Source organism: Micropterus salmoides, unplaced genomic scaffold (genome assembly GCF_014851395.1).
Source record: "Micropterus salmoides isolate LMB-PRFRI ecotype aquatic unplaced genomic scaffold, ASM1485139v1 Ms_hic_scaffold_23, whole genome shotgun sequence".
NCBI lineage: Eukaryota > Metazoa > Chordata > Actinopteri > Centrarchiformes > Centrarchidae > Micropterus > Micropterus salmoides.
In genome coordinates this window covers 238,499-255,999 of record NW_024041484.1, presented here as the reverse complement: position 1 = coordinate 255,999, position 17,501 = coordinate 238,499, and the positions used below count along the sequence as shown (strand labels likewise).

General features: G+C 44.5%; 1 protein-coding gene across 1 annotated transcript in view; it reads right to left on the bottom strand.

Moving 5' to 3' along the window:
• Positions 1-17,501, bottom strand: part of LOC119918508 (pleckstrin homology domain-containing family A member 5-like) — a 98,581-nt gene that overhangs the window by 69,980 nt on the left and 11,100 nt on the right. The window contains exon 2 of the mRNA XM_038739286.1: positions 6,915-7,019. Coding sequence (XP_038595214.1) covers positions 6,915-7,019 — 105 coding nt within the window. The remainder of the gene's footprint in view (positions 1-6,914; positions 7,020-17,501) is intronic.

Genomic DNA, 17,501 nt, shown 5'->3' with positions numbered 1-17,501 from the left:
CGGGGCGAAGGCCTGTGCTTTGTTCTCTACGCTGCAGTTCTGGTTCGTTTTTCCACCCTCCGTGGCGCCATAATGACTGCAGCGACAATAACAAGGTTTTCGAGACCATTCGCTCACTTGGGTCTTTAGCACTGTTTGCAACGTGCAGTATTCAGCCATAGATTTTGAGCTTTGGGTAAACACTGATGACATTTCTTGTGGGAGGGAGCACTTAGCCTGACAGGTCTGTGGGGAAGAGAGGGGGTATGGTGCTGTGAAGAGAATCGATTCTTGTCTCAATGTAAATAGAAGCAAGTGGTGGCACAGGGACCAAGGCTGAGAAGGAGGTTACAGACAGTGACTCTGACTGGTGTCTGAACGCTGAGTTGAATAGTCCCCAATGAGGCTTCAGTGGCCAGAGGTCCACAGACCACTTGAAATATTGACCCATAGAAGATCTCTGTGGGGCCAAGAAATTGCTCAACTTGCAGTGAGTGAATGGAAACACTGTAGCAGGATTCATTGTTTCCCAACAAATAATTGTTGATGTTGAAAACATTACAAGATCAGTAAACTTTACTCAGCGTTTCCTCTGAATCAATTAACCTTTTTGTGGTCACATTTCTGTCCACACCTTTCATGGATGTAGCTAGGTAGCTAGTTAGTTATGTATGAAGATGATGTCACTGTTGCCAACAAAGTCAATGTGTTTTCGTATCACTGAACAGATCATAGATGTGAGTGGTGAGCACTAGAAACAGGCAAAATTTTACTGGCTTTAATTGAAAGTGAAAGTTGAAAAGATGTCTTTTCAGCTCATTTAAAAAGACAGTGATTTGAAGGCCCATGTCAGTGTTTTATGCACCACAAATGTATACAAATTTACATCACTGTCAATGTATTTCCAAGGCCATGGCTTTTTAGATTTTTCAATTTGTTTTCTCAACCTTCTAGGTAGCCTCTGGCTGCAGTCGATTTCTGTCCAGAATTTAAATCAACTCACAAAACTTGTGTGTTAATTCAGTTTTCAGCTGTGATTCCTGGTGCTCTTTCACCAGAGAAAAGCTCATGAACATCAGGGGAACAGCTACAGCAGATTTATTTCCCACTTTTCTCGTGCTATCAGTGGAATTATTGGAAATTTTGATGAAGCTCGCTTGCTATTGTTCAGGGTGTAAAGCGCCGCAGCAGAGGGAAACGTGCTGGTTCGCTCGTTCGTCTTCGCCGGCGGGGACACCACACACTGCTACCGGCAATATTTCTCTCACTGTGCAACAAACTGGACGAACTTCAGCTTCTGGTGGGGAAAAACAGAGACTTTTATTCATCTTCTGTTCTGTGCTTCACAGAGACCTGGCAGTGTGAACTGATAACGGACTCTGCGCTGCAGCTGGCAGGCTTCCAACTCTACAGAGCGGACACAGTGCTATCCGGCAAAACAAAAGGTGGAGGTGTCTGTTTTTATATTAACAATGGCTGGTGTACCAACGTGACAGTGATTCAGCAGCACTGTTCTCCTGATCTGGATCATTAACTGTAAACCGTTTTACTCCCCCCGTGAGTTTGCTTCATTCACTCTGGTCGGTGTTTATATTCCACTGCACGCCAACGTGCAACGACAAGAACTCCCCAAATAACAGTTTTATAAAAGGGTCCAACCAGACAGAGGAACACTTTAGATCACTGCTACACCACAGTTAGCAGTGCCTATCACGCCGTCACACACGCTCCACTGGGACACTCCTGATTCCTGTTTATGGGCAAAAATTTAAACTCTGTAAACATGTAGTGAGGATATCAAAAAAATGGACCAGTGAAGCTGTAGGTACCAATAGTCTCAATGAGTTTATTGATGCTGTGAGGTCTTACATCAGTTTCTGTGCGGACAGCTGTATACCAACACACACCTGTGAGTGAGCTATAACAATGACAAACCCTGGTTTACAGCCAAACTCAGACAGCTAAGGTTGGAAAAGGAGGAGACAAAGACCAAACTGGATAAAGCCATAAAGTTCTTAAAATAACTCCAGTACAGATAAAGTAGCACAAAAATAAAATTGCGACAGTTTGGAAGGTTATTACATTTCCAGCCATCGAGATACAGATCAGCTGGCAGCACATGTCTGTGTCCGCCTGCATCGGAGGAACGAGATGTTTAATGAGCTTTAATTACCTGCTGTAATCAGCTGGTCCGCTTGTTTTGGAGAGGAGGAGACTGACTTCGTCTCCTTGTAGAAACTTCCTGACTGATGAAAACTCAAAACAACAACTTCTGACCCAGTATTTAGTGTAACTCCATCAGCTGCTCGCTGTAAACACACTGCTGAACGCTGGCTACTGTTTCCCAGCTAATTTAATGCCGACATACAATCTCAGGTGGACATCCGCAAGACGTGTGGATTACAAACTGGATAAAACCATCAAGTTCTTAAAATAACTCCAGCACAGATAAAACAATGCAAAAATAAAATCGTGACAGTTTGGAAGGTTATTAAAACATTTCCAGTGACAAGAGCTGCAGATCAGCTGCAGGACTCATGTCTGTGTCACCTGAGCGTCGGAGGAAAGTGATTTTAATGAGCTTTATTACCTGCTGTAATCAGCTGTTTAGCTGGTTTTGAAGAGGAGGAGACCGACTTCAGTTCTGTGTTGAAACTTCCTGACAGATGAAAACTTAAATAACAACTCTGGACCCAGTAGTAACTCCATCAGCTGTTCGCTGTAAACACACCCAGGCTGGCTGCTATTTACATTTAATGCCGACGATTGATCTCAGGCGGACAGCGGGGAGACATGTGTGGCTATTTGACTGCTGATTGTGATTTATTGGTTTGCAAACAACGGTGGAAAAGAGAGGATCACCCGACATTCTCCAGTTAAAGCCAGTAGCCTCTACTCACCCATTAAGAAATTCACTGCAAGGCAAGCCCCCCCAAAGTACCCAGTACTTTTGGAAAGTACTATCCCCCGAGTAGGGTAAAATGAAGACCCCAGAACTACATTTAGACCCTGGTCCCTTTGGTGGAAACGCAGTGAGTTCCTCCAAAGGTTCCTAGTTCCGGGGTAAAATTCCTTTGGTCGAAACGCAGCTAAAGTGGGGAAAGGGCCGGGTGCAGGGTGTTAAAGTACAGGTTTAGCAAGGCAGCGCAAGAAGCTAAAAGACTGTACTCAGATCTCTGCAAACGACGCCACTTCTGTCTGGAGGGGGTTCAGACAGATCACTAACTATAAACCCAAAGTCCCCCACTCCATAAACGACTCTCGCCTGGCAAATGAGCTGAACCAATTCTGCTGCCGCTTTGAGAGTCAATCGGACACCTTCCCCCGAGACTCCTCCACTCAGCTTCAGCCCTCCAGCATCTGGACTCCCCAGGAACCCACACCAGGATCCTGTTTGTGAATTTCAGCTCTGCTTTCAACACCATCATCCCGGCCCTGCTGCAGGACAAGTTCTCCCAGCTGAACGTGCCTGACTCCACCTGCAAGTGGATCACTGACTTCCTGACGGACAGGAAGCAGCATGTGAAGCTGGGAAAACATGATCTTTGATTTCAGGACCATCAGCACCGGTTCCCCTCAAGGCTGCGTTCTTTCCCCCCTTCTCTTCTCCCTGTACACCAAGAGCCGCACCTCCAGTCACCAGTCTGTCAAGCTCCTGAAGTTTGCAGATGACACCACCCTCATTGGGCTCATCTCTGGTGGGGATCGACCATCTGGTGACCTGGTGCAGTAAGAACAGTCTGGAGCTCAACGCTCAGAAGACAGTGGAGATGGTTGTGAATTTTAGAAAGAGCACAGCCCCACCCTCCCCCATCATCCTGAGTGACTCCCCAGTCACCACTGTGGACTCCTGCTTCCTGGGCACCATCATCTCCCAGGACCTCAAGTGGGAGCTGAACATCACCTCCCTCACCAAGAAGGCCCAGCAGAGGATGTACTTCCTGCGGTAGCTGAAGAAGTTCAGCCTGCCAAAGACAATGATGGTGCACTTCTACACCGCCATCATTGAGTCCATCCTCACCTCCTCCATCACCATCTGGTACGCTGCTGCCACTGCCAGGGACAAGGGCAGGCTGCAGCGTATCATTCGCTCTGCAGAGAAGGTGATTGGCTGCAATCTTCCATCACTTCAGGACCTGTACGCCTCCAGGGTTCTGAGGAGAGCAGGAAAGATTGCAGCTGACTCCTCCCACCCTGGACACAAACTGTTTTGGACTCTCCCCTCTGGCAGGAGGCTCTCGCCACAAAAACAGCTTCTTCCCGTCTGCAGCTAGCCTCATCAACAAGGCCCAGGTCCCCCACTGACACTCCCCCCCCTTTTCAAATAACGCAAATGTCTCTGCACATCTAAATTTTATTTTATTTTTATTTTTTACTTTACATTTCATATCATGCACAAACCTGGCACATTGCACATATTTGTTATTAATTGTTAATCGTTGTTGTTCTATACTTTTATATTTTGTCAATTAATATTTTCGTGTACACAATATTCTCTTCCATTGCAATACGTCTGCAAAACACAAACCAGAGTAACATGTAAATATCTGCCACAATGTTCTTTCTCTGGAAATAGTATTATTTTTCTCTATTCTTTAATTATTCTTTTATAACTTGCATTGTTTATTCCATATTTATATATTTCTACATTTATTTATGTCAACTGTATGTTTGTCTACGTGTAGCACCTTATCTCCAAAGCAAATTCCTCATATGTGTAAAACACTACTCGGCAATAAAGCTCCTTCTGATTCTGATTCTGCAGGCAGGGTTCCTATCTATATCAGATGATTTTATTGTAGTAAAATTAATGGAAAGCAGCAGTTGTCTATTAGGTACCGTAGAAAAACTAAATAAGTCTAAAATAATAAATAATATATAATAATAATAATAAAAAAACGCAAAAAAGCATGAATGCCCGACTGTGCAGTAGGCCAGTGGTACTGGACTTTATGTTGTTCAAGTCAGCTGTTAGCCAAGAAGCTAAATAAGAATGGAGAACGAGGGGGAGAGGGATTTCTTTCCACAAGTATAAGTATCACATCATTGTGTCACAGTCTACGATGCAAACAACATTGTCGTCCGTTGTAAACTTGTGCGAGCAGCAAAAAGCCTATAACCGTGAACAAACAACGATTTATTGAAGCAGCACAGCAACATGAAACTTATAGAAAGAAACTCCGGCAGCTACTGCCAGGGATGGTTGGACTTGTTGGGAGAGAGTGGCGTCAACCTTTTATGTTTTGTCATAATACTGAATACTGCTCTTATAAATACATGTGCAGAACAGAAGTTCGGAAGTCGGGATTTACTTGCTTTATTTTTTTTATTTCAGCCATTGAAAGAAATGTTATGTTTTGTGAAAAACTATAGCCTAGCCTGCTTTCTGCTTTTATGAATATGATTAAAAAGTTGGGAGATACTGCTTTGTTTGGGGTGGGGTAGTGAAAGTAATATAGTAACTAGTGCTGGGCAAGAATAACATTTTTTAATCACAATTAATCGCGTTGTTATGAGTACAATTGAATAATACATTCTGAAGTAGTGTATTGCACACTTTTAATTTAAATGTACTGCTATATACACAAAAGTGCAATAACATGTGGTTTGCAAACACTTTAAAACAAATAAGGAGCTTTTTACCAGCAGTATTCCCTTTACACAGTAGCAATAAAATATTTCTTGTAAATCTCAACTTAAACATTAATGTAATCAAATCAAAAATAAAAGCAAAGCTATTTGCCACTGCCAGGGCATTACCTTTATCGAGCTTGTTAAAACAAGTTCCCATCAGAGTCCAGTTCTTGTCTTTTTTCTGAACAGGTATCAGCAGAAACATTTTTCTATGTTCAGTTGTAAGTTTAAGTGGTCGAGCAAAAGGTGTAGTGACAAGCAGGTGCGTTCCCGTGAAACTGTAGGTAGTGCTCGCCTCACGCACCCACTGCCGAAGTTGAATTGTCTTGAACTTTTAGTACGCAACGCGCAACACAATTCATTGGAAGAGACTGATCCTCGCCGTTTGTGAGTTTCCAGAATCTATTACTGTTTACTAAATACGACATCAACACGAGGGAATTCGCATGGCAGAGCATCCCCGCAAAACTAGATGAAGGCCTATCAGGTAAAGTTATGTACAATTTTACCTGCCATTTACTCGCGGAGTGCTGTCTTCTCCCACACGTCTGCCGAAGCCTCCCTCCACTGCTTGTTTGGGTGGGTGATTTGCAGGCTGATCAACATTCCACCCCTCCTGTGACCCATGGTTTGACTGGATGTGTATTCAGAGCCAGTGAGCAAGGGACTTTCAGAATAATAATAATAAAAAAAATACTGCATTTATGTGCGATAAAACAATTGTAGGCATTAATTAATTAATGCGTTAACATGCCCAGCTCCAACAGGAACGTAACGAATAACGTAACTAGTTACATTGATCACTCAATAATAAGTAAAGTAATATTATTACTTTTTAAGGAGTAATAACTAACTAGTAATTTATTACAACTTCTAAGTAACTTGCCCCACACTGGTATATTTTGAACTTTGCACAGAGCCAGACTGGCTGTTTCCTGCTGCCTTTAGTCTTTAGGCTAAGCTAGGCTAACCATGTCCGGATTAAAGGTCTGTAGTTAACCTATAGTCTTGAGTTTGTAGCCAAAACTTCTCTTTCCTTATCTTAGAAAGAAAGCAAATAAGTGTATTTCCTAAAATGATCCACTTCTTTCCTTTCCTACGGTGACTCCCTGTAGTTATAACAATCAAAGATGAAAAATTCTAAATGCAGTGAATAATGAAACTACATTCTACATCCTGTATGTTCATCCATGTCTTGTGCCCGGCCTCATTGCCTCACCTGTCTTCTGTCTGTCCACTGTTAGTCCCACAACACTCAAACACATCCTAAAATCTTTAAGTTGAATGCCTTCCTCCTGTACCTGTTTGTAAAGCCAGTTGCTTTTAACCACTGGGGCATTGGGATTCCTCTTGATGGAGTTGGACCTCTTCCCAAAGTTGTGAATTTTTTTGGAAGACCTAGAGGGCTGTTGAAACACATGGATTTGTATAAACACAATATATTTAGCTCTACACACAAAACATTTACATTAGAGATATAGAAATGCACATTTTGAATATATATGTTGCACAAAACAAGATGTCAACATCTATGAAAAACAAGGAAAAGCCCAGATTGTGCTCGTGTTTCCCTCTTGCACAGCAGGGAGAACTCCAGAGATACACCGAGAGAAAACATCAGCTTTCCTTCCCTGTTTTCAGCCCAACAATCTGACATCACAAGTGTTTGGTGCACTGGTTGTAAAGAAGCTCGTGTGCTAAGACAGCAGCATTTCAAGCAGCTATAAAAAGCAACAACAGAGGCAAATTTATTTGGCTCATTAAACAAAGCATATTCCACATCCCCCATACATCATGTCCCACTTACTGAAAAAAGCAACGCTGCAGCTTGTACATCTCTTTGTGTCAGTCAACAGCAGAAAGATACATGGATTTCTTTGATTAAGTCACAGTCAGGACAAATAGGATGGATTTACTATTGAACCATTTACCATAAGTTATCATACAGTTTACTGTGTGCATTCATTCTGTCAATCTGACTGGATTACTGTTTTAATTTTTTATTACAACTTGTCCTCTATAAAATGTTATAACTAGAATTGGCCAGAAAATACAGTAAATTAAATTTACTGTAGATATTACGCAGGTGGTTACCCTATGAAGATTACATTGTCTTAATATTATTTGTGTGAATAGATCCACAATCCGAGTGTAAATGTGTAATCTGTAAATATGAAACACTTTCCACAAATACAAAAGCAGAGATTTCTAAATCCACAACAATATTTTGCAAATATAAAACAGATCTGAAATACACAAATAAATTCCACATTAAAAAATTATCTGTGAATACATTCAATGAATTTACAAATAAATGAAAAGCATGTGTGAATATTCTGTTTGGAGACAAACTTTCAACCGTTCAAACATTCTTTAAAAAGCCTTTCCTGTCACATTCACATCTGTTATTTTGGTCTGTTGTGTTTTGGGGTTCTGTCTTGTCTGTTGTCTTGTGTCTAGTTTACTCTGTGTTTTGATTTCTCTGGGTTCTGGTTTTATGTCTTAGTGTTATTCCTGGTACTTCTGTGTAGGTTGTTATTTTTTCCCCATGTCTGCTATGTGTTCTGTTATTAGTTCTGTCTGTTCCCCCCTGCTGTCTCTGCCTGCCTGTCTCTGTGTTCCCCCTGCTGTCTCTGCCTGCCTGCCTGTCTCTCTGTTCCCCCTGCTGTCTCTGCCTGCCTGCCTGCCTGCCTGTCTCTCTGTTCCCCCGTGCTGTCTCTGCCTGCCTGTCTCTCTGTTCCCCCCTGCTGTCTCTGCCTGCCTGCCTGTCTCTCTGTTCCCCCTGCTGTCTCTGCCTGCCTGCCTGCCTGTCTCTCTGTTCCCCCCTGCTGTCTCTGCCTGCCTGTCTCTCTGTTCCCCCTGCTGTCTCTGCCTGCCTGCCTGTCTCTCTGTTCCCCCTGCTGTCTCTGCCTGCCTGCCTGCCTGCCTGTCTCTCTGTTCCCCCGTGCTGTCTCTGCCTGCCTGTCTCTCTGTTCCCCCCTGCTGTCTCTGTTTGCCTGCCTGTCTCTCTGTTCCCCCTGCTGTCTCTGCCTGCCTGCCTGCCTGTCTCTCTGTTCCCCCCTGCTGTCTCTGCCTGCCTGCCTGCCTGTCTCTCTGTTCCCCCCTGCTGTCTCTGCCTGCCTGTCTCTCTGTTCCCCCTGCCGTCTCTGCCTGCCTGTCTCTCTGTTCCCCCCTGCTGTCTCTGCCTGCCTGCCTGTCGCTCTGTTCCCCCTGCTGTCTCTGCCTGCCTGCCTGTCTCTCTGTTCCCCCTGCCGTCTCTGCCTGCCTGTCTCTCTGTTCCCCCTGCCGTCTCTGCCTGCCTGTCTCTCTGTTCCCCCCTGCTGTCTCTGCCTGCCTGTCTCTCTGTTCCCCCCTGCTGTCTCTGCCTGCCTGCCTGTCTCTCTGTTCCCCCTGCTGTCTCTGCCTGCCTGCTTGCCTGTCTCTCTGTTCCCCTCTGCTGTCTCTGCCTGCCTGCCTGCCTGTCTCTCTGTTCCCCCCTGCTGTCTCTGCCTGCCTGCCTGCCTGTCTCTTTGTTCCCCCCTGCTGTCTCTGCCTGCCTGTCTGTCTGTTCCCCCCTGCTGTCTCTGCCTGCCTGCTTGCCTGTCTCTCTGTTCCCCTCTGCTGTCTCTGCCTGCCTGCCTGCCTGTCTCTCTGTTCCCCCCTGCTGTCTCTGCCTGCCTGTCTTTCTGTTCCCCCCTGCTGTCTCTCTGCCTCGTTAGTCCTGATCCCGGTCGCCTGTGTTGCTCCCGCCCTGCTCGTTAGTCCCTGGTGTTAAATGTTTGCTGTGTGTCTTTAGTCCTTGAGTGTTTCCCAAAACCAAGAATGCAAAAAATAGACTTGTGTTCTTGGGGAGAACGTTTTTGCTAGTCGTTCTTGGAAGAATAAACTTGCAATGTCACGAGCACACAAAACGCTGCTGACGGTTTGAGACGGTGCATTCTTGCTGGTATTGCGCAATACCCCCAGCACAGAGGCCGCCATCATTGCTCTAATTATTATAACAGCCAGGCTTTATCCCCTAAAACTAAATGCTCAGAATCAGGTTTATTGTAAGTTTTAACTTCCCAAGATATATTTGCACATAAAAAAATTATATAAAATAAAAGCAAATTAAAGCTGCAAGCAGCGTTGGGCGGGCCCTCGCACTTGTAAGCGCGTCCGCGTGTGAGCCGGCCGAGTTGCATATTCTGGAGCTCTGCCGGTGCGGCTGTGAATTTGCTACGCGGTTATGACGCCACATGAAGGTGTTATATGTCACTTCCTGTGTCCCCTATGTGGAGCTACATAGCACTTGCCGCTATGAATATAAATCGGTATTGGTGTAGATGTCTGCGGGGTGGGAGAGTTATCAAGCACGTAAAGTTTGTTTCAGATGTGAGCATGTACACTGAACAATAATGTACCCAAACAATAAAATAAATTCCTTTATATTTCCCTGCCTTGTTGTTTATGTGTACATACAGAGGAAGAATGTGAGAACAGCACACATTTCATCGTTACTGTGTGTTAGCATGGGAGAACAGTGGATACTTTTAATACAGCCCACACCCCTAATACTGTGTAACTATAACAAGTAGAGAACAGAAGAAAAAGATGTTCTTTCTTTACAACTGTCTGCATAACTTATTCATATTGTGTAATGAATGAAAATAAATAGGCCTACTAGGCTCCTCTCTACTTTGACATTTAAGATTAGCTTGTTTGATCCACCTTCATACACATGTGACATTACTGTACAACTTGAGAAAGGTGAGTTGTTTTCTGCTCCAGCCTGCCTAAAAGAAAAGCGTTTTTGGGATTAAATGGACTTTATTAGCTGCTGCAGTGCAGGATGAACTCAGAACAGACCCATTTCTCACCTTATTATTCTAAATCATGCAACGAAGAAGAAGAAATGCATAATAAATCCTGGGACAAAATCTGTCCACAAATACTGTACAGCATGTAGTCTGATGATCAAGACTTGTGTTATAGCTGACTTGGGCAGTGAAATGTTTTTTTAATTCATGTGGTCATAGTTGTCCACAACTCAAATCAGAATATAAGAAGAAATGTTTTATACCACCTCAAGAAGGCTTCCTATCAGAAAGGTAGGAAGGTATTTCAAATGTACAACTGCAGTACTTAAATCTAAGTAAAGTAATTTCCCTGACATTTTTGTGTTACTTTACTTTTAATAGACCCATGTAAGAGGTTTTATACTTCCTGTGAGTATAATCCAATCAATCTTATTTTCATACTGTATATCCGTTGTGTAATTTGATAAATTGTGTTGTATGTCGTGCTGGCATCTCAGAGAAGACTCTGACTGCAACATGCGTCTTTGTAAAGAGAGAAACGGACAGAAAAAGTCTCTAACTCTGCCTGTCAGCTCGCTCTGCTCCGTTAAAACTGAATTTACCATACAGAATTGAATACGAGTGCACTCCAGTTTTAGCTGCAGCCAGCTGACCGTGTGCTTCTCCCTATACCGCAGTTCTGTGTCCATGCATGCAGCAAACTGAAAGCACTGTCTGTCGGAGCGTCTACGTGAAAAGAGAAGGAAGACATGCTGGTAGTATTGTCTTCAGAGTTGTTAAACACCTCAGCGCACTGAAGGAAGCATCTGACTGTGTGAGGGGCAAGATCGTTGATGTCTGCAGGCAGAGTAGGAGCTCTCCTGTCTGACTGGTCCACCAATAGCAGAGAAGATGACCCCTTGAGACACAGCCCCTCCTCATTTGCATAATGAGGCAGAAATGCATACAAAAATTTAAAAAAGACAGGCAGAAATAAATACCATGGGTGAAAATAAATAAGGTAAATAAATACAAAGGAAGAATAAAACAGACAAAAATATTAAAACACATAAATAAATACATTAAAAAAATTAGTAATAAATAAAGTTGAATAAACAAATAAGGTAATTATAACAAAGGTGAATAAGTAAAGGCACTAATTAAAAATAACATTTATGTCTCCTTGTATAATTTAATTACTACCTACATTTATTTATTTACTTTATTTTTTGTGTATTTAATTGGATGCTTATTTATTTATTGAGCATTTATTTATTTCTGTATTTATTTCTGGCTGTGTCAGGATCGGTCCTCCATAACGGGGTGGGAGAGTTATCAAGCACGTAAAGTTTGGTTCAGATGTGAGCATGTACACTGAAGTTACAACAACTTCCTGTGTCATGGCGAAGACTTGATCTCTGACGCCACGCCACGGACACCCCATTGACGAAAACTCGCAAATAGCACAACTTTTCATCTTCAATGCCTTTAGAAGGCACAGCACAAATTGAAGTCGGTCGGACTAAATCCCTAGGAGGAGTTCGTTAAAGTACGAAGTGTGTAAATCATCCAAAATTTGACGTAAAATTCAAAATGGCCGACTTCCTGTTGATTTTAGGGCATCGCTCCAAGAGGCTTTTTTGTGCGTCTGGACAAGATACACGTACCACAGAAAATTCGTGCACGTAGGTGAAACGTGCGGCGGGGGCTGCTTCGTTAAAAGTCACTTCCTGTTGCCAGCAGGTGGCGCTATGACTGTGGGTGAATGTCAGCATGTACATGTGTTCAGGGCGGGACTCTCATCCTACATGTACAGTTTGGTGCAGATGTGAGCATGTACACTGAAGTTACGACAACTTCCGTGTCATGGCGAAGAGTTGATCTTTGACGCCACGCCACGGACACGCCCATTGACGAAAACTTGCAAATAGCACAACTTTTCATCTTCAATGCCTTTAGAAGGCACAGCAGAAATTTGAGGTCGGTCGGACTAAATCCCTAGGAGGAGTTCGTTAAAGTACGAAGTGTGTAAATCATCCAAAATTTGACGTAAAATTCAAAATGGCCGACTTCCTGTTGGGTTTAGGCTATGGCTCCAAGAGACTTTTTTGTGCGTCTGGACAAGATACACGTACCACAGAAAATTCGTGCACGTAGGTGAAACGTGCGGCGGGGGCTGCTTCGTTAAAAGTCACTTCCTGTTGCCAGCAGGTGGCGCTATGACTGTGGGTGAATGTCAGCATGTACATGTGTTCAGGGCGGGACTCTCATCCTACATGTACAGTTTGGTCCAGATGTGAGCATGTACACTGAAGTTACGACAACTTCCGTGTCATGGCGAAGAGTTGATCTTTGACGCCACGCCACGGACACGCCCATTGACGAAAACTTGCAAATAGCACAACTTTTCATCTTCAATGCCTTTAGAAGGCACAGCAGAAATTTGAGGTCGGTCGGACTAAATCCCTAGGAGGAGTTCGTTAAAGTACGAAGTGTGTAAATCATCCAAAATTTGACGTAAAATTCAAAATGGCCGACTTCCTGTTGGGTTTAGGCTATGGCTCCAAGAGACTTTTTTGTGCGTCTGGACAAGATACACGTACCACAGAAAATTCGTGCACGTAGGTGAAACGTGCGGCGGGGGCTGCTTCGTTAAAAGTCACTTCCTGTTGCCAGCAGGTGGCGCTATGACTGTGGGTGAATGTCAGCATGTACATGTGTTCAGGGCGGGACTCTCATCCTACATGTACAGTTTGGTGCAGATGTGAGCATGTACACTGAAGTTACGACAACTTCCGTGTCATGGCGAAGAGTTGATCTTTGACGCACGCCACGGACACGCCCATTGACGAAAACTTGCAAATAGCACAACTTTTCATCTTCAATGCCTTTAGAAGGCACAGCAGAAATTTGAGGTCGGTCGGACTAAATCCCTAGGAGGAGTTCGTTAAAGTACGAAGTGTGTAAATCATCCAAAATTTGACGTAAAATTCAAAATGGCCGACTTCCTGTTGATTTTAGGCATCGCTCCAAGAGGCTTTTTTGTGCGTCTGGACAAGATACACGTACCACAGAAAATTCGTGCACGTAGGTGAAACGTGCGGCGGGGGCTGCTTCGTTAAAAGTCACTTCCTGTTGCCAGCAGGTGGCGCTATGACTGTGGGTGAATGTCAGCATGTACATGTGTTCAGGGCGGGACTCTCATCCTACATGTACAGTTTGGTGCAGATGTGAGCATGTACACTGAAGTTACGACAACTTCCGTGTCATGGCGAAGAGTTGATCTTTGACGCACGCCACGGACACGCCATTGACGAAAATTGCAAATAGCACAACTTTTCATCTTCAATGCCTTTAGAAGGCACAGCAGAAATTTGAGGTCGGTCGGACTAAATCCCTAGGAGGAGTTCGTTAAAGTACGAAGTGTGTAAATCATCCAAAATTTGACGTAAAATTCAAAATGGCCGACTTCCTGTTGGGTTTAGGCTATGGCTCCAAGAGACTTTTTTGTGCGTCTGGACAAGATACACGTACCACAGAAAATTCGTGCACGTAGGTGAAACGTGCGGCGGGGGCTGCTTCGTTAAAAGTCACTTCCTGTTGCCAGCAGGTGGCGCTATGACTGTGGGTGAATGTCAGCATGTACATGTGTTCAGGGCGGGACTCTCATCCTCATGTACAGTTTGGTCCAGATGTGAGCATGTACACTGAAGTACGACAACTTCCGTGTCATGGCGAAGAGTTGATCTTTGACGCCACGCCACGGACACGCCCATTGACGAAAACTTGCAAATAGCACAACTTTTCATCTTCAATGCCTTTAGAAGGCACAGCAGAAATTTGAGGTCGGTCGGACTAAATCCCTAGGAGGAGTTTGTTAAAGTACGAAGTGTGTAAATCATCCAAAATTTGACGTAAAATTCAAAATGGCCGACTTCCTGTTGGGTTTAGGCTATGGCTCCAAGAGACTTTTTTGTGCGTCTGGACAAGATACACGTACCACAGAAAATTCGTGCACGTAGGTGAAACATGCGGCGGGGGCTGCTTCGTTAAAAGTCACTTCCTGTTGCCAGCAGGTGGCGATATGACTGTGGGTGAATGTCAGCATGTACATGTGTTCAGGGGGGACTCTCATCCTACATGTACAGTTTGGTGCAGATGTGAGCATGTACACTGAAGTACGACAACTTCCGTGTCATGGCGAAGAGTTGATCTTTGACGCCACGCCACGGACACGCCATTGACGAAAACTTGCAAATAGCACAACTTTTCATCTTCAATGCCTTTAGAAGGCACAGCAGAAATTTGAGGTCGGTCGGACTAAATCCCTAGGAGGAGTTTGTTAAAGTACGAAGTGTGTAAATCATCCAAAATTTGACGTAAAATTCAAAATGGCCGACTTCCTGTTGATTTTAGGCATCGCTCCAAGAGGCTTTTTTGTGCGTCTGGACAAGATACACGTACCACAGAAAATTCGTGCACGTAGGTGAAACGTGCGGCGGGGGCTGCTTCGTTAAAAGTCACTTCCTGTTGCCAGCAGGTGGCGCTATGACTGTGGGTGAATCAGCATGTACATGTGTTCAGGGCGGGACTCTCATCCTTCATGTACAGTTTGGTCCAGATGTGAGCATGTACACTGAAGCTACGACAACTTCCGTGTCATGGCGAAGAGTTGATCTTTGACGCCACGCCACGGACACGCCCATTGACGAAAACTTGCAAATAGCACAACTTTTCATCTTCAATGCCTTTAGAAGGCACAGCAGAAATTGAGGTCGGTCGGACTAAATCCCTAGGAGGAGTTCGTTAAAGTACGAAGTGTGTAAATCATCCAAAATTTGACGTAAAATTCAAAATGGCCGACTTCCTGTTGGGTTTAGGCTATGGCTCCAAGAGACTTTTTTGTGCGTCTGGACAAGATACACGTACCACAGAAAATTCGTGCACGTAGGTGAAACATGCGGCGGGGGCTGCTTCGTTAAAAGTCACTTCCTGTTGCCAGCAGGTGGCGATATGACTGTGGGTGAATGTCAGCATGTACATGTGTTCAGGGTGGGACTCTCATCCTACATGTACAGTTTGGTGCAGATGTGAGCATGTACACTGAAGATACGACAACTTCCGTGTCATGGCGAAGAGTTGATCTTTGACGCCACGCCACGGACACGCCCATTGACGAAAACTTGCAAATAGCACAACTTTTCATCTTCAATGCCTTTAGAAGGCACAGCAGAAATTTGAGGTCGGTCGGACTAAATCCCTAGGAGGAGTTTGTTAAAGTACGAAGTGTGTAAATCATCCAAAATTTGACGTAAAATTCAAAATGGCCGACTTCCTGTTGATTTAGGGCATCGCTCCAAGAGGCTTTTTGTGCGTCTGGACAAGATACACGTACCACAGAAAATTCGTGCACGTAGGTGAAACGTGCGGCGGGGGCTGCTTCGTTAAAAGTCACTTCCTGTTGCCAGCAGGTGGCGCTATGACTGTGGGTGAATGTCAGCATGTACATGTGTTCAGGGCGGGACTCTCATCCTACATGTACAGTTTGGTGCAGATGTGAGCATGTACACTGAAGTTACGACAACTTCCGTGTCATGGCGAAGAGTTGATTTGACGCAACGCCACGGACACGGCCATTGACGAAAATTTGCAAATAGCACAACTTTTCATCTTCAGTGCCTTTAGAAGGCACAGCAGAAATTTGAGGTCGGTCGGACTAAATCCCTAGGAGGAGTTCGTTAAAGTACGAAGTGTGTAAATCATCCAAAATTTGACGTAAAATTCAAAATGGCCGACTTCCTGTTGGGTTTAGGCTATGGCTCCAAGAGACTTTTTTGTGCGTCTGGACAAGATACACGTACCACAGAAAATTCGTGCACGTAGGTGAAACGTGCGGCGGGGGCTGCTTCGTTAAAAGTCACTTCCTGTTGCCAGCAGGTGGCGCTATGACTGTGGGTGAATCAGCATGTACATGTGTTCAGGGCGGGACTCTCATCCTTCATGTACAGTTTGGTCCAGATGTGAGCATGTACACTGAAGCTACGACAACTTCCGTGTCATGGCGAAGAGTTGACTTTGACGCCACGCCACGGACACGCCCATTGACGAAAACTTGCAAATAGCACAACTTTTCATCTTCAATGCCTTTAGAAGGCACAGCAGAAATTTGAGGTCGGTCGGACTAAATCCCTAGGAGGAGTTCGTTAAAGTACGAAGTGTGTAAATCATCCAAAATTTGACGTAAAATTCAAAATGGCCGACTTCCTGTTGGGTTTAGGCTATGGCTCCAAGAGACTTTTTTGTGCGTCTGGACAAGATACACGTACCACAGAAAATTCGTGCACGTAGGTGAAACATGCGGCGGGGGCTGCTTCGTTAAAAGTCACTTCCTGTTGCCAGCAGGTGGCGCTATGACTGTGGGTGAATGTCAGCATGTACATGTGTTCAGGGCGGGACTCTCATCCTACATGTACAGTTTGGTGCAGATGTGAGCATGTACACTGAAGTACGACAACTTCCGTGTCATGGCGAAGAGTTGATCTTTGACGCCACGCCACGGACACGCCCATTGACGAAAACTTGCAAATAGCACAACTTTTCATCTTCAATGCCTTTAGAAGGCACAGCAAAATTTGAGGTCGGTCGGACTAAATCCCTAGGAGGAGTTTGTTAAAGTACGAAGTGTGTAAATCATCCAAAATTTGACGTAAAATTCAAAATGGCCGACTTCCTGTTGATTTAGGGCATCGCTCCAAGAGGCTTTTTTGTGCGTCTGGACAAGATACACGTACCACAGAAAATTCGTGCACGTAGGTGAAACGTGCGGCGGGGGCTGCTTCGTTAAAAGTCACTTCCTGTTGCCAGCAGGTGGCGCTATGACTGTGGGTGATATCAGCATGTACATGTGTTCAGGGCGGGACTCTCATCCTCATGTACAGTTTGGTCTGTGAGCATGTACACTGAAGCTACGACAACTTCCCGTCATGGCGAAGAGTTGATCTTTGACGCCACGCCACGGACACGCCCATTGACGAAAACTTGCAAATAGCACAACTTTTCATCTTCAATGCCTTTAGAAGGCACAGCAGAAATTTGAGGTCGGTCGGACTAAATCCCTAGGAGGAGTTCGTT